This window comes from Cucurbita pepo, chromosome LG19, assembly GCF_002806865.2.
Source record: "Cucurbita pepo subsp. pepo cultivar mu-cu-16 chromosome LG19, ASM280686v2, whole genome shotgun sequence".
NCBI classification, from domain to species: Eukaryota; Viridiplantae; Streptophyta; class Magnoliopsida; order Cucurbitales; family Cucurbitaceae; genus Cucurbita; species Cucurbita pepo.
In genome coordinates this window covers 3604266-3622807 of record NC_036656.1, presented here as the reverse complement: position 1 = coordinate 3622807, position 18542 = coordinate 3604266, and the positions used below count along the sequence as shown (strand labels likewise).

Here is an 18542-nt window from a genome sequence, read left to right as displayed (position 1 = left end):
AACCCATAAAAAAAACGTGGGGACCGGACACGTGTAGGTAGCTTGACTGCCTTATCTGTCCATTTTTTTTTTCTCTGATCTAGTTCGTTGTATCTTTCAGAATAATATATATATATATATATATATATATATATATATATATATATATATATATATATATATATTTTGTATGAAAGGGTAATTATATTATCTAATAATTTGTTCAATTTAAATTATCTAACCTAAATTATACCTATTGAGATTTGAATTTTTGAAAAAATTGAAATAAAAATATATCGAAAGGTTGACATTTTGATCCAACCAACTCGAAAATATGATTGTAATCCTATTTTATTTTTAGGATTATTACACAGCATAAAAATATTTAATAATTGATTTTTGAAATTTACAATCAAATAATTCTACATTTTACCGTTGCAACGGTAGGTGATGAATTGCGGCTGAGTTTACGGTCACGTGCGCATGAGTGAACGACAGGGCGGTGAGGCATGATTGAACCGACCAATCACCATTCATGATTAAATCAACCACCACCGTCCATCTGGAACTGGGGCCCACTCATCCTCTACTTTCCACCAATCACTCTACGCCACATGTTTTTTTAATTCAAAATTTGGTACCTCTACGCCACTCGTTATGTTTCCCCCATTTCCCTAAAAGACAAAAACCCGAATTTTGGAATCCAATTTTCATTTTTCCTTTCCCCTCGATAAAAAAAAAAAAAAAAATTGTCATATTTAAGAAAATAGCTGTCACTCTTTTTTACAAAATAATAATAACATATAGTAAATAAAAAAATTAGTGGCTACTGATTTTCCACGTGTTAGAATAACAATAATATTCAAAATTCATGAATTCCCATTATTGAAAATTTTCAATAAAATGAAAAGTGATTTTTTTTTTATTATTTATTTATAGCATAACTATGAATTGATGTATCGAATGTTCATTATTTATTATGTCTAAGGGCTATCCTTTAAAATTTAATATTCTATTATTATTTATCTTTTGACTTTTAGACACTTTTATGTCGCGTAAATTTCATTTTAATATTGATTTATTTGAATAATATTTTTTTTTTATTTCTAAATAATAAAAAACGCTCATAAATTAGTTGCATTTTTGTGTTGGATTCTTGAATATTAAACATTTTTAAAATTTAAAATTTAAGACGATAAATATATTTAATCTAAATTAAACATTTTTTTTATGGAATTTTAGCATGGAGGTTAAAGTAAACAAATATTTTAATTAATTAAATTACTCAATTATGATTAGGGTTTGGCAAAGGCTATAAGTTGGAAATAAAATATCATCAAAACCCTAATTATTGGTATTGGAAGACAATATAAATTGTTGGCAATAAATTAAATCTTCATACCATAAATATTGAAAAAAAAAATCATAATTATATTTTTTTAATAATAGTTTCATTTTCCCAATAGCTACACATAAATATTTGGGGATTTTTTTTTAAATGTAAAATTTGTATTTTGAATATTTTACCATAAATGCAATAGTCAAAAACCACCATTAATAGTATGGATAGTATGGTTCGTTTTGATCTATTACGTATCACTGTCAGCTTCACGATTTTAAAATACGTTTATTAAGTATACTTTTATAAAAAATAAAAATAAAAACGTTTCGTTTCTTTTTTAGTCAAAATCATATTAAAATTAAAATTTATTTTTAATAAAATATTGTAAACTTTTTTAATTTCGTAGGTGAGGACCATATTAAACACCAAACTAAAAAATTAGAATAATTATTTTTTAATAATTTAGTAATTAATAATAAATAAATAAATAAATAAATAGTTTAGGTAGTAAAAGGGAGGGGTAGGGAGGGGGTACAGTGTTGACAAATGTATCCAACTATTTACCACCGGTGGGCCCACAGTGGGTTTTGGCGTCACGCAACCGACCAATCAAATCTCAATAATTCCACCGTCCTGGGTCCCACATCTTCTCCTTCAATTTCTCCTCCCATCAAATTTTTCTATGAAAAAAACATGGTATTTGTTAAATTTTAATATTAAAACATAACATTTTCCAAATTATTTATAAATAAAATATCATTATTTCAATTGGGTTCGATATGAACTATATACCTAATTCAATTGGAGTATGCAACCGAGTCGAAACATGTAGACAAATGTTTATTACGACGAATAAAAGTCTCACTGTTTGGACGACTCTCAAGCCCACGGTTTCCACACTTTTATAAGAAATGTTTCGTTCTCACTGACTCATTGTCCCGTGTCTAACTTTGATACCAATCTGTAACGGAAAAAAAAATAATGGGAAAACTCGCATATGAGCTTATTATTTATTTATTTATTTATTTTTGAGTATCTTTAGCACATGAACTCAATCTTCTCAAGATAGAAACAATATATTTTGTAGCCTTGCAATCATAAAAGCTGGATATTCTATTTTTGTGAATATGGATATATTTATGGTTATTTTTTTTTTTTAATAAAATAACATTTTAAAGTTAAAATAATTTATTAAAGTAATTACACAATTAAAAAATAAAATAAAATAAAAAAGAGAGAGTTTTCCCGTGATAAATATTCATGTGCAGCGTGATTAAAAAAGATGAAAAAAAACTAGTGGCTGAAATTTGTCCACGTGTCAGTTAGATTCTAGGCTAGTTTCACGGGCTATGCTTATTATGACTTATTATAATATTATTAGAAAACAAAATATAAATTATTTAAAATTAAGAACCAAACTTCCCCAATAAAAATAATTGAAAATGGTTAATAGCTAATTTTTTAATTTTATAAAGTACATAAAAGTGAGAATCTCATCACGTTGTGCTAATTTAATATAATATTATATTACTTATATGTTTATTTTTTTATAATTAAATTTTTGGTTTAATTACAATATCAAGGATCGTGAAGCTACTAAAAATAAATTAGATTATTTATTTATTTATTTATTTCCAATAAATTTAGAATATTTAATTTTATATTTATAATAAACCATTCGAGTAGAATTCAACAAATTAGGAAATTATACATAAATGTCCACGAAATTCCCTATTTATTTTAGTGAGATTCTCTCGATAAAGTAAACTGGGTGTGATGGAGACACGTATATAATTACCGTCCCTGACTCTGTTTAGCTAAGAGAATCTTATCTCGATTCCTTATTTAAACGAGAATGTATCGATCTATCTTAACTATTTTTTAATGGGTTTGTGGTTAACTTTTACAAAAATGAAGTTTTTGTACAAAATTAAAATAAATTAGGCATAAAATTGAGAAAGGAATAATTATTAAAAAAAAAAAAAGACGACAGTGAGGCGAGAAGGTACCAGAAGAGAAGAGAAGACGAGAGTGCGCGCATCAATGGATCCTCTTTCACTCTCAACGGACACTGTGGGGTCTCTGAAAGCGACAGAAAATGGAAACTTTTTCAAAATGGGGCGGCAAGAAATTTCCACTTCGTTAATGGAATCTCTGCTCTCTCATTCTCCTATAAACTTCTTCTTTCCACCACTACCCCTTCGCTCATCTCCCCCTCTCTGCAATTCTTCCTCTGTTTTCTCTCTTCAATTTCTTCACCCTGCACCATGGCCAAGGATTCTGAAGCTGGTGGATTCGCCGCCAAGGACTACCACGACCCACCTCCGGCGCCGTTGATCGACGTCGAGGAGTTCACTCAGTGGTCATTTTACAGAGCCATCATTGCCGAGTTCATCGCCACGCTTCTGTTCTTGTACGTTACTGTTCTCACTGTCATTGGCTACAGCAGCCAGTCCGACGTCGACCACGGGGGCCATATCTGCGGCGGGGTCGGCATTCTCGGCATCGCTTGGGCCTTTGGTGGAATGATCTTCGTTCTTGTTTACTGCACCGCTGGGATTTCCGGTGAGTTTTATGAGATTTCTGTCGAAATCAGCTTGTGGGTTTTGGTGGGTTTTAGTAATATGTGTTCATCCCGTTTTTGCAGGTGGGCATATCAATCCAGCGGTGACATTTGGGTTGCTTTTGGCACGGAAAGTGTCGTTGGTGAGGGCCGTTTTGTATATGGTGGCTCAGTGTGTTGGAGCCATTTGTGGATGTGCGTTGGTCAAATCGTTTCAGAAGGGTCTCTACAATCGCTACGGCGGTGGAGCCAATTCGCTAGCTGAAGGTTACAGCACCGGCACCGGCTTGGCCGCTGAGATTATCGGAACCTTCGTTCTTGTCTACACTGTCTTCTCTGCTACAGATCCCAAGAGAAGCGCAAGAGATTCTCACATTCCTGTAAGTTTAATACTTAAATCTCCAAGAAAAGCTTCTGATTCCATAGCCTAATGATCTTGTTTGCCATTGAAATTAAAGGTACTAGCACCACTCCCAATTGGGTTCGCCGTGTTCATGGTTCACCTGGCCACCATTCCGATCACCGGCACCGGTATTAACCCAGCTCGAAGCTTCGGCGCTGCGGTGGTGTTCAACCACAGCAAGCCCTGGAATGACCATGTAATTCTCTTCCTTAACCCTTAACAACCCTTGATTTTCTGAACTTCAAATCTGAATGTTTTTGTTCCTTTTGTGTTCATCTGAAACAGTGGATTTTCTGGGTTGGACCCTTCATTGGAGCTCTCATTGCTGCGTTTTATCACCAGTTCATATTGAGAGCTGGAGCAGTTAAAGCTCTGGGATCCTTCAGGAGTACCCACAGCGTCTAATGATGGAAGAACAAGCAAGGTTTTAGATCTAAATGTTCATCGCCATGGATGAAATCTGAGTTTCCTTTTAGTTAAGGGGCACTTCTTTTATCTGTGCCCTTCTTCACTGCTCTTTATCTGTTTCTTCCTCTGCTATATTTTGTGTTGCTGTAGTACTTCAATTCTCTCTAATTTGTGTAAATTTGCTCTTGTTTTAGCCACCAATTTGAAGGTTCCTGTTATAAAATTGCAAAACAAAGTAGGTTTGCTTTGAGAAATGGGATAATCCATATTTTATATATTGATCATTCGATACAAGTTATGAAAATTTTATGAACTTCTTGTTGTTCATAAAAAAGGTAGGAGGACTAGGGATTTACAAAGCATTTGTACAAAACTCAAACCAAATAATAAAATGATAGAATGATGAGTGTATGCATCATTTAGTTTACATTCTAGACAATTCAGATGCGACAGAAGACTCATAAAAGAATAACTTTTCTATGGTTTCCAATTGGCTACACCACTTAGCTTCAATGAGATAGGGGAAAAAAGACAACCTTCAACTCAGCCGTTCCTGATTCCCACTAATATCAGCGTCCTAAATGTCCTTTCCATGCAGCTGCTTCTCATACAGAAGTCTTGATTCCTCCAGCTGCTTGGAAACCTAATCATTAAGCAAAAACCAATAACAAAATTCAAACCCCACCAAATCTCCAAGAAACAAAGGATATTTCCAGAATCAAAGAACACAATGTAGAGATGAACATGATGAATCGGGTTCCTTCGTGTGAAACTGCCAAACCTGATGCAATGACTTACGATCCATAGAATAACAGGTTTTCCTTTATTTGATTTAGATTCTATAATAGCGTGTTTATCAAATTCAATCATGAATTCCCACCAAATATTTATGCTCGATTCACATAATGTTAGTTTTCATCGTTGCTAAGTTCGGGCCTTGGGGGAGGGGGTACATAGAAAAGAGACGTACTTTAATTGAGTAAGCCATGGGCAATAAGGTATCTGGATCCATTGCATCCTCTGGGAAGTTTCGCAAAGCATGTATGAGGTTTTCAAAAGGCAACTTTACCTGTGTGAGAAACAAAAAGTTAATATTGGCACCTTGCAGCCATGGACATATGGCTGCAGAATCCATGTGAAGCAATTCATGACTCACCAAGTCATCGTGGCAGTATTTGAGAAGAGCCAAACCAGCTTTAAAAACAATCCTAACACCCTGTCGTAGGAAACATTACTAGCAAGTGTGAACTTCTTTAAAGAAGAATTCTGTTGCAGAAAAGGATGTATATGGTTTGAAGTAACCAACCTCATAAAGAAAGACATCCCAAATTCGTAGAGCCAAATGGAAGGGGACGGAGTAAGAGAAAACGGTAATAAACCATTGGCTAGCGTACATGCTAGGATTTATCATCTCTCGTGTAAAATGCTCACCAAGCTTAGGCAGCTGCTCTCTCACAAGGTTATCAAATTGAAATAGGTACTGCTGCACTAGAGGAAGCCCCGCCTATCAAAAAAAAAAAAANGTAACTCAACATAGTTCAATTGAAGTACTTAACATCTGATACAACACACAGAAACGTAATTGACGGCAAGACTTCAGACCAATTTGTAAATTATGCACCAACGTATATTTAGCAGACTACTCTAAAGTAGTTTATACAAGTCTATAACCATTCATTAGTTATAAGCACCTGGTCATTCAGAAACCATCGTTGGATGAATAATAACAAATGAAAAGCATATCAGAAACAAAATAAAATTTAGAACAAAAATCTGTCATGAAGAGTTGTAATCTGGTTATTCAACGATAGAAAGGTAGCAGATTGGGGAAATCTCCTGGAACTTTTTGAGTAAATTTAGACATAGTCGAGGTCAGAATTGAGGGAAGTTGGATCGATTAATTATGTTCACTAGCAAATCGTTCTTAAAGTTAGTGCTAGAATAGAGTACCCTAACTTCTACATAGTTCATTAACTTGATCAAGAGAAAGTGCAAGGGAAAAACTCAATTCTTTGTTGATATCTTGCTCTTAAGCGTATAACACCAGTAAGAGAAAAACAAAGGTGTGAAGTATTTGTGAAGAAGCAGATGACACTGAACATCTCTTTCGAATTTCCTGGTTTAGGTAGGACTGTGCAGGGTACTAGAAAAAATTGGTATTGGAGAATATGGTGTGGGCTTATTCAAAGAGTTCAAAAAATGCTTTTTTATTAGATCCCCTTTCTCTTTGTGGTATTCCACCCCTTGTCTGCTTTTGGTTGAAAGATGAAATTCTTAATGGTAGTTGGTTGTATTCACCGATTTTCGCAATAATAGCCTGTTCCACAGTAGGATTAACAGCATTTTATATGTCTCGTATCTACTTACTTTTGAGGGACATTTAAACCTTTATTTTAAAAAATACAGTGAAAAAACAAATAATTCCCTCTATTCAATATCATTATGGGGTAAAGAAGGATAAAAAATAAAAAATAAAAAACTTTCCTTTCTTATCACTATTAACGATGAATAATAATCAAAGGTCAAACATTTCACCTACAAAAAATTGGCCCTGAAGCTTATGTTGTTTGCTTGTTCAAAGAGTTTAGCATTTCGACTACATGCAATGTGGCAGACCTATCAGAATATGAACCTACCGAACAAATTTCAGCCAATATTTAACCCAGGAACAAAGCACCAGAAGGGAGATGATGTCCATTCATTTGTCCTGATTCTCAAAATTTCAGGATTGCTAACTATTATAAAGTTGAACTCAAAATAAAGGAGAGATCTCGAAGAATAGAGTTACCAGATATAATCCTTCCATAGGAGCATGAACTGCACCTTTAAGTAATGCGACCAACAACCAGAACGCATCCTCTTCACTCATATAGAGAAGCAACAAACCAGCTAAAAATCCCATCCCCTACAAGCTCAAAAACATTGCATATCGTTCACCCAATACAGTTGTTTAAACATGACTAATGATAAAATATAGAAGATCCAGAACCTGAACATATCCAACATTCCGATCAAAAACTGAATACGCCTTTAAAACATTGTAGAGAGATCTTTGACCAGGCCCATGTCTCTGTTGGAAGAAGACATGTGAAGGAAAGGTACGGGAGATATCTCGAATGATATCCAATTCGGAGGCTGATGTCTCATATATTACCAATTGCTGTAAACAAAAATATTACTACTTGATTACCATCATCCTTGGGACTTGATTTATAAGAGTCTGAAAAATGGCATAAAGTAACATGTTCATGAACTGAAAGAAAAACATGTGAGGGAAGTATGAGAAATATCTAAATGTATATACAATTCCAAGGAACCGATTGCGGAAAAAATATGCCATCTAATACCATAATCCTTAGAACTATGTATTTATAGAACTACTAAAGAAGGCCACAAAAATAATAATGTATTGACCTTGTTGTATAAGATAAGCCTAAAGGTTTCTACTTTACTGATGACATTGCATTCTCACTACACATAAACACACCCAATAGTAGCTGCGATACATGTCAATCAATATATAGTAGCATCTATAGTCAGTCAGACTAATCGTATCATAGGACACCTCACAAAATGAAACATGAAGTGGTTAAGTCCTACCACATATTTTGTGATCAATGTCGATCATACGTTTGCTTCCTTTTTTCATTTGAGATGTCAATCAAATTTTACAAGAAAACACATTCATTAATAAGAATGAAAAATTATAACCCCGGTACATTAAATATCTAAAGCTTTTAAAAGAGCCATGTATACTTTTAAAACTTGACACTTCAAAAACTATTTAGGATACAGAAACTAACTACTTTTTAGATTTTTAGGAAGTTTACAACAAAAATATGTGGAAAAACTCATTTTAAGACCATAACCTCAACCAAATTCCAAAAAATCTCAATACCTCATAAACTCCAGGATTCATCAACAATAAGTCTCGACTTCCAGAAATCAACTGCCAAACAAGACCTCTTAAACAATCAGGAATACCTTTCCTTATACGCCTTTTAACAACGTTAGGTTTTCTCCTAACATAATGCTTCCAGTCACTCCCTCCAACTCCAATCATCTTCCTCCATTTTCTAACTCTCCTTTCCTCCCTGAAATGGTAGGATATCCACAACGCATAATCAGCACAATCCTTGATAAAGAAAAGCAGAATGTCAAAGAAATTATTGAGCTATCAATAAAAGCATACCTCTCATTAACGTTGGTGGACCGGTTCTTGGTTGTAACATCTGGAGAACTATTATGTTCCTGCTTTAAGAATCCAAATCTGTCTACTTGTTTGGGCGAAGGAAGTGGACCTGGTTCTAAGTCATCTATCCTTTTCCTTTCCATTCCACCATTATATTTAGGCTCCCAGCAGATAATGTTCCTCTGCGTTCTTTAACATGATAGACATTTTACTGCCTACAAAATATAGGCAAACAAGAACCAACAAGTAAATATAGTAGGTAAAAGGCAAGCCACTTTTAAGAGCAGGCATACATATAAAATGCAGTAAATAACAACTTCACTAGAACTTCAGGGAGTACAAAAATAGTCTAGTTAATATAGAGTTCAAAATAAGACCAAACTTCACATCACTATGGGTTGCATTTTTTTAAAAGATTTTTCCAGAAAGTATATCTGAAAACAATCCAAACATTTTGTGAGAACTACTATTCATAAAAATGCAAAAACGACAAACTAGTTTTGAGTTGTTTGATGATAATTATAATCACAGCATACCAGATCGTAAGCTTTCATCCATTTCAAAATACCCACAAGTTCCCAATAATAACTGTGTTCCAATACTACAAGATTAAGAAAACCAACAAGTTCTGGCAACAAGAGGCTTAAATTTCAAAATATGAAAAATGGTGAGGAAACTACTAAGACCATGGAGGGATATTTCAAACCTACACTACTACTACAGACATGGCCATTTACAATGACATAGAAGTTGACAATATTATTCCATTCGAGGAAACCCAAAAATCTAGTATTATAACAAAAGAATTAGATAAAATCATCATCTCAAGCTACTTCACAATAATTCAAAAATTAACTAGACAGAAATCAAATTTAAACAAGGCAGATCGAGCAGCAACAACTGAACACACAACCCCATACTAATTTTTTTTTGTTGACGGTGAAACAAATAAGAAAACAAACCATATTTCACCAATTTTTATGGCAGAATAGTTAGCTCTGGTTTTAATCTTTAGTTATTAAATTACACTGATTTCGTGAACAAGATTTTTGGAGAAAGAGAAATAAATATAAAGCCAGTAGTTTTCCTTTTCCTATGCTCATCTTAAGAAACAAAAAGGTACTACTACTGAATGTACATTGTGTAAGAACTTGTCTGACAAGAATGGCAAATGATTTAAACTAAAAGTGAACAACATCGAGAAGTTTAACACTGAGCCAAATTCAATGATTACCATCCATCAGAAACAAGATGCAAAATCCTTATATGGTCATCCTTGCATTCTGATGTAAATATTCAATCAGGTTCTTCTTTTTTCAAACATCACATACAAACAGGATTTTATGTTAGTTTGCAAATTAAGACTGTTTGATAAACATTTGGTTTCTGGTTTTTGTTTTTTGTTTTTTTTTAAACTGTGCTTGTATTTTAATTCTCTCTATAATGGATTTCATATTTTCAAGATAAGATTTGAATTTTTAACAAAATTTTAATGACAAAAAAACTAGTGTTTTTGAATTTCCAAAACTTGACTTGGTTTTTGAAAAGCTAAATTAGTGAATGAAGTAGTATTTAAATACTACCTGAAAAACATATCTCTCTCAAAAAAAAGAGAAGTTTAGCATATTCCTCCGTGGCCTTAGTATCTCTTGCATGGCATTGAATTATCCACTTGCTTAATTTATCTACACTAAGTAGAGGGACGAACTTGAAATTTGCGACGGGAATCAAACGTCTATAGCAAAATACAGAAAGGGGTTAGACCAGGCGCAGTTCTAGAAAGTAAACATTCTGTTTTGGCTGGAATGAAAAGAGGGAATGCAGGATCGAGAATACAAAATAGAGAAAGTTTATCAAATTTCCGCAAAATGTTCACGAAACGAAAAAGGATCTTAAGTTTTTTTTCCTGATCCGACGAGACTACAATTCAGTCCCCTAAATTCAACTACGCAGAGAAATTTTAATCAAAAGTTGGTCAAAAACAAATGAACAGCCACAAATAAAGATCAAATCAAATGTGAAACAAATACAGATGCCAATCGAAACTTGCTCAATCAACTAGAAACGATGGAGAAACGTACCCGAAGTGAAAGGATGAGAGACAGTTCGATTACGAAGATGAGAATCAGAGAGAATTTGGAACACGAAGCGACAGGTCCTGCGAAGAACACAAATCCCGTCCCCTGAAGAAGAAGGGTGGAACGGAAATATTTGAATTTCTATTTTAGAATTAAGAAATCTATTTTTTTTTTTTTTTGATAAAAATAAGTAAATCAAAATTAAAATCTTATTATAAAAATCGTTAATATTATTGAAACAAATATATGAACTTTATTTTCCTTAAATAGTTTTATAGATAAAAATAAGTTGAGAAAATATATACACAAATAATTTTTTTTTAATTATTATTTGGAGTTTTAATTATTCTTATGAAAAATTAATAAGATATTTATTCTTTACCATTAATTTTTTAATAAAAATAATTATTATTTTTTCTTCACTTCGCTTACTCTGCAACTGCTCTGCTACTCCTCCAACCTTCAGCTCACGTCTAAGCATGTTGAAGCCGGAGGCGGTTGCGGGTTTCCCGCCGGAGACTACCTCCGACGAGTTTTTGCGAGCGTTTACGGTGTCGTTTGGATGTTCAGTAGCACCAATAGCAACAACATAATCCTTAAAATTAATGTAGAAATTCTAATTTTTAAAAGTATAGGTACGGTGTACACACGTTGGGTTAAGTAAATCTTTTTGACCAACATAAAAAGTTTGATTGGGTTGTCGGGTTGTCATTTTTCTTCACGTTACATTACCAACTAAATCTCGCACAACTCATAATGCGTTATTAACGTCGGTTACAAACGTCAAATATTCTTAATTTTCATAATAATCATAAAAGAAAGGTAAGGTAGAGTTGGACTGTAAATTTTTTTTTGGATTAGGTGGGTTGAGTTGACTAAATAAAATGTCAAACTTGTGGACGAAATTTTCGATTTTCTAAAAATTCAATTCAATCAAACAAAAAAAAAAATATCTAACCTAACTTTTATAGTCTAAAATGATTGATCAGCTCGAAAATAAAATTTTAAAGAAAAAAAAAAAAAAAAAAAAAAGGGCAAAAACGAAAAATATTTGGAAAATGACATTAGAAAAAGCGAAATATTATTTGGACTTTGGTTCCACCGAAGAGATATATTTGGATGTGACAATTGATGAACTATATAAATATCTATTTTCAAACAAAATCATATTTTAATTTTGGACTCCCTACCGCAGCGGCGCCGTTTTGGCGGTTTCTCCATCAGCAACTTGCGCGACAGGAGCGGCTGGCTGGCGCTGCCCATATTATCATATTCCACGCATCTCTACAATACTCCAAACCATATAATAAAAATATAACATATGGTATGGTTGGAATTTATTATTTCATTTTTTCCTTATTATATGCCCCTAACATTAAATAATTTGGATTCTATTAAGCTACTAATAGCATACTCCACAATTAATATTATATTCCCAAGTTGTTATAATTAATGCGGGTTTTGGGTGCTTTTACCCAAAAATAAATAAACTTTGCTAATAAGCTAAATAAATCTTAATAACTATTTTGCTATTTTATATTTTTATTTATGAAATAAAGTCGTTTAGATCCCGGTTCAATAACTTTCTTTCATAGATTCCCTTCTTGAAGTCATAGTCAGCAATCCGCTCTTATATATACGATTAAAGTTGTTGTACACGAACAAAATAAAAATAAAAAAAACCAAGTTTTCAGCTTCTGATCTTTGACATTTGAGAATTTACTCCTAGCTAGTTGAACTAGCACTCTTGTGGCAGTGGGGACATCGATTGTGCGACACTTGTTCTAGCCCAGCGAACAAGCCAATTGTGAGAAATTTAGATTTCACATACAACGTCGGCGTATGCTCAAGCCTCAAGTGAGCAGGCAACAAACAACGGTTTTGATAGCATATAACTCAGTCAGGAAAAAGTGATAGCTAGTCATATCCCCTATAGTACATTTTTTTGGCATTTTAGCCCTGACGGGTGTAGACATGATTTTGGTGAACGGTCATACACCCTTGTATTGAGATCTGTCTAAAATGAAAACATGTAAAAGGGGTTTGGAACAGACATGCAACCATGGACAATACGTCATGGACAAGCATGACCGAGACATCCGACATACAGCCATAAACAACACTCTTTGAACAAGTATGACTGTGACACCTAGCATCGATAACAAATTGTCCTAAAATTGTTGGACAATGTATGAATTTGATTATCATTTATGCCCTAAAGATTAGAGGCAGTGTTCATATATGAGATTTGATGTCAGGTGACAAATCCCCAACTTGAAAGTTTAGAGCTAATATCATGTGTTATGGGAACTAATTAGGATATTTAATGAGTTTGACTTGTATATTTAAATTAATTCTTAGGGACATGGAATATATATTTCATAAAATAACTTTATTATTAATTAAACTATATCATGTGCTTAAGAGACCAAAGTTTGAGTAATGTGTATTATTAAAATTAAGAATATGATTGTTTTTTTTAGGGTCAATTATTTTGTAATATTAATTTATTAAAAAACATGATTTTTAGAGGAGGGATATGCTCGGAAATAATAGGAATAAAATCAACACTTAATTTTAAAATATATTAATATATAGATAAAAACGGTTAGTATTATATTTCAAAAATATATTTAAACTTTCAAAATTACATTATTATCCTTAACCTTTGAAAGGTAAAATAAAATAAATAAATAATATCATTAAAAAAATTCGTTAGTAACATGTGAATCTATATTGACTGGGGAGAGAGAATAAAACATTTCTTATCGGGCGAGAGAAAAACTCTAAATATGACAATATTTACTAGCAGTGAGTTTGAGTCGTATCAGACACTGGACGATGTGTCAGGGAGGACACTGGCTCCCAAAAGGATGAACCCCGTAAAGTTCAAATATTAGAATTTCGAATAATTCGAAGAAAAGGAAATCTTCTCCCATCAAACCAACTATTTTAAAAATGATATCAAATTGTAAATTAGGTATCTTAGATAGATACTCCATGACAGAGATCACATGGAAAGCTTTGGATTGACCCTTAGATATGTAGGTGTGTGGGTTAATAAGACGATATCATTTGTCTACGAAATCTTAATTATATGTTCTATGTTTCCTTCGAACCCTAATTATATGAACTTTTTATTTTTCAAACCCTAATTATATAGTCCTCTTTCTTCGTATGAGATTCCACGCTCATTGAAGAGAGAAACAAAATATTTCTTATAAGAGTGTGAAAACCTCTCTGCACTAAACGCGTTTTAAAACTGTAAGGTTGACGATGATACGCAACGAGCCAAAACGGACAATATCTACTAGGGGTGAGTTTGGACTGTAACACTTCCAAACCCTAATTGTACGAACCTCTTTTCTTCCAGGCTCGGATTATGCGAACCTTTTGTCTTCCAAATCCTAATCATATGAACTTCTTAGTTTTCAAATCCTAATTATATAATCCTCTTTCTTCGTATGAGATCCCACATTCGTGAAAGAAAAAAACAAAACATTTCTTATAAGGGTGTGGAAACCTCTCTCCAGTAGACGCGTTTTAAAACGACGATGATACGTAATGAACCAAAGTGGACAATATTTACTAGAGGTGAGATTGGGCTGTAACACTTTCCAACCCTAATTGATATGAACCACGACCAAGGAATTTCCATACCTCAAGGTCCAATTACAAGGACGAGAGCCAAGAAGCTACAACAAACCTTATATAGTTATATTCAAGCTATGGTGAGCTTATAAAAAAAAATTCTAGAAGACGTTGGAGACCTCCCTTATATGTTATGCAAAGCTGAGCTTCAAGAAAGAGATGAATTAAATGCACTTTAAGTTGCATTTAATGAACTCCGCTGAATTTAAGAAACTAGTACAAGGATGACTAATATGCACATTTTATTAATTACATTATTTAATTATAGTTTAACTATTTGTTTGTCATATTTAAGCTAGTTTTAAATATAGAAGTTAAGGTTATATGGTAACCCACGTAGGTTACTATATTCCACCATTAACTCGCCATTCTAACACGGAGGTTAGGAGTATTTCTCATTTACTAGCCCATTTAATTTGGGAGTTATGTATGACATAGGTTAAGGGCCTTCTTTTCTTTGATTAGACATAAAATTTTGGAATTAAGAATAGAATTTCTATTTTAACTATGTTGAGAGCTAAACTATTTTTGCAAATTCTTGTGTTTAGAACTTGCATGCTAGAGTCATTCAAGTGGTATTGATCAAACTTCTTGTGGAGTGATTCGAATCACGAGTTTCAAAATGAGTTTTCTTTACTCTTGATCTTGATCATCAAGGTAATCTGTTCCAACTTTCTCTTGGGTTGATTTCCATATCACTAATTGTACGAATTGAACCGAATTATGTGAATCTTTTTATTTTGTTTCTAATAACTCTAGTATGATCTTTAACAATGGTGGGTTAGCCATGGTGGGCTGCCTTTACAACCACAAGCCAAAATGTCATTCCATGTTTGGTTGGGTGGTGACACACCCATGATTCCTTCAACACACCCAATAGTTGGGGGTCCCATTTGTGAAAAATACATATATTTCTTCATTGGAACAAAATCCTCCTTAAAAGATATCGTTTGATTAAACAAAATCTTTCCAATTTAATATGATTTCCCCTTTTTTTTTCTTCTTATTTTTAATTTGATTTGTTGATTGGTGAACTAACTACTCGATTGGATTTGTTTTTGTTTAAAAATTCATCATTTTGTTTTTTTCTCTCATAAAACGCTAATGATTGATTTTTGACGACTTTTCTTCAATAATATACACTTTCTCTGTTCATTCAATGTGTCGAATCCCTTGTATTACTATCTCGAAAACGTCTCTTAATGTATTAATAACATTTTTGCAAGTTGTGACATTCAAAACATCATAAATGGAGGGACCCTAAGATGAATATGGATGAAGTTTAAGTATTTATACAATGAATTAAGAAGAGCAAATGTATAAATAAAGTCATTGTACTTCCAAAATAAAGCAAACCCATGTGAAAATAAAGGGTTTTAGAAAGAATACGTGAGATCCCACATCAATTGTAGAAGGGAACGAGTGTCAGTGGCGACGATCCCATATTGATTGAAGAGATGTGGAAATCTCTCCCTAGCAGACACATTTTAAAACCTGAATAAATAGTTGAGAAGGAAAAACTCAAAGAAGACAATATCTGTTAGTAAAGGTCTTGTTCGGTTACAGAACCCATTTCGAAAAATTAGATTTTGGGTCGAATTCAACTCATTAGATGAAAGAGGAGCATCGTTAGAGCTCGAGATTGGTGACTTCAATTTGGTAGACAAAACAGGTTCATTGGATGAAGGGGTGGGTGACCCTACAATTGGACAAGATTTGACCAACAAGATATGTGTTGTATAAGAAATGGGATCTTAAAGAAGAGGCAATTGGGTTTTGGGTTTGACTGACATCCAATTTGGAGTAAAATTTGACTTAGAGTGAGTGGGCAGGCAGCCATTTGATTCCAACCAAACAAGCCATACACTTCTGACCATGCACCCATGTGATCCAATTTGGCATTTTTGCTTCAATCATACTAAATCTCTCTCTCTCTCTCTTCGTATTCGGGAGAATAAAACTATTAGATCTCGTATCAATTGGAGAAGGAAACGACATCCATTAGAAAGGAATGAGTGTTAGCAAGGACGCTGGCCCCAAATGGAGGTGGATTGTGAGATCCCACATCGATTAGAGAGAAGAACGAGTGGGAACCTCTCCCTAACGGACACATTTTAAAATCCTTAAGGGAAAACTCGAGAAGGAAAGCTCAAAAGAGGACAATATCTACTAGTAGTGAGCTTGAGCTGTTACAAAAACATTTCTTATCAGGGTAACGCCCATACATAACTGACCAAAGCGGACAATATCTACTAGCGATGAGTTAAGTTACAAGTTTAGTTTTTAGTTTTTTTTTTTATGGTTATGTCTAATAAGTTTTTAAGTTTCCAATTTTATGTCTAATAAGTCGTTGATTTATTCAATATTTTTTAAAATGCACGATTTTATTTCTTCAAATAGAACAAAAGAAAAAATATAATATATATGGCCAACTATAATCATATATTAAGCTTGTCGTGTTGTGAGCTAAATTAATTTTTTTTTTAATTATTCCGAACAAAATCATTAAAAAATAAAATAATTCTCTATCATTATTATTATTATTATTATTTTCATTTTCCTTTGACATGTTTTTTTAATGAAAAATAAAGTTTTTATTTCTTTCTTTTAAAAAAACAATGATTTTAATTTGTACATTAATTTATTAATTATGATTAGGCATCCAATTGCTATTAGTTAAACAAAAAATGGTTGAAAATAAAAAGAAATCCATTTTGCAAATATTTTTCAAATTAAAAATAAATTAAAAAAAAACCCAAATTTGTTTTTATCTTAATTGTGTCACTTGGATGGTGGACAAGCCATTATAGTGTTCACACCATCTAATTTTATATTAAATAATTTATATATATAAATTATGATTAAAGAAAAATGTATTAAAATTCAGAAAAAAAAAAGGAATTATAATTCCATCAGAAATTATTTTATTAAACATAATTGATATTACGAGCAATAAAAATTCTAATTTCATGTAAATTAAACATAAACTTAAACCAAAAAAAATTATTTAAAAATTAAAGTTGAAATTAAAATGTATATTTTGAAGCTGAGTAGTATTTTATAAATAAATTTAATTAAGTAATATATATGTTCTCGCGATATAAATCTATCACTTAGTAGTTGAGGGTATATACACTAATTACATTAACTACTTAAGATAGACTCGATCAGACAAAAACATGTTTTTTTTACAGTTAAATAAAGATGTTCATTTAACTTGAAAGGGTAATACCCTGAATAGGGGAGGGAGCACTGAATCATTTCCCTCGTCCTCATCCGTCCCCACCCAACTCACCGTCGTATAAGTGTGGAACACTATGTTATATAAAAATTTAAGTTTTTAGAAATCATCTAGATTTTAATAAGATATTTTACATTTTTTTTTAATAGAAAGTGAATTTTCCAGGGGTGGTAAATGAAATAGGAGGCGGTGACAGGTTTCTTCGTTATCGCATGCTCGGTAAGCATCTATTAGAAACTACGACCATCCAGAATAATATAATATTGTCTACTTTGAATACAAACTCCATTGACCTATAAATCCATGATCGGGACTCCCTCCCAACAATCCTTAACATCTATAACACTCGGTCAAATTAATTATATCTATTAAGATATCATACGTTGGAAGCTCGAATTCTCGAACATATAAAAAACAAGTAAAATTGAGTAGATAGATTAAAAATTTATGAGAAAAAGGAAATGAAGATTGAAGATATTAAAAAAAAAGGGATTAGGTTGCCATGAAACTTTTGTCTGGTTGGCTGTTGCTCTGCCTTTTTGCCTCACCAGAGCTTGTTCTTATCGATGGAAACACACACAGACACACACACAGACACTCAAAATTTATGTAAATACCTAAGTTTCAAACGTCGACAACCACTTCATCTTCTTTTATTTTCACCCTTTTCTCCTCTGTAAATTTG

The 18542-nt window shown here is 32.8% G+C and overlaps 2 protein-coding genes across 2 annotated transcripts; one reads left to right on the top strand and one right to left on the bottom strand.

Moving 5' to 3' along the window:
- Positions 1-3505: 3505 nt before the first annotated feature.
- On the top strand, positions 3506-4949 carry LOC111781048 (aquaporin PIP2-1-like). Its single transcript, XM_023661446.1, has 4 exons — positions 3506-3886; positions 3969-4264; positions 4343-4483; positions 4573-4949. The coding sequence occupies exons 1-4, from the start codon at positions 3589-3591 to the stop codon at positions 4690-4692; spliced, it is 855 nt and encodes a 284-aa protein (XP_023517214.1). The 5' UTR covers positions 3506-3588; the 3' UTR covers positions 4693-4949.
- LOC111781047 (EVI5-like protein) lies at positions 4830-11129 on the bottom strand. The gene is made up of 9 exons (XM_023661444.1): positions 10969-11129; positions 8888-9102; positions 8594-8789; positions 7685-7855; positions 7484-7600; positions 6002-6199; positions 5852-5911; positions 5666-5764; positions 4830-5338 (listed from the first exon to the last, which is right to left on the bottom strand). Exons 2-9 carry the CDS (start codon positions 9028-9030, stop codon positions 5273-5275), a joined length of 1050 nt encoding a protein of 349 aa, XP_023517212.1. The 5' UTR covers positions 9031-9102; positions 10969-11129; the 3' UTR covers positions 4830-5272.
- Between the last annotated feature and the right edge of the window lie 7413 nt (positions 11130-18542).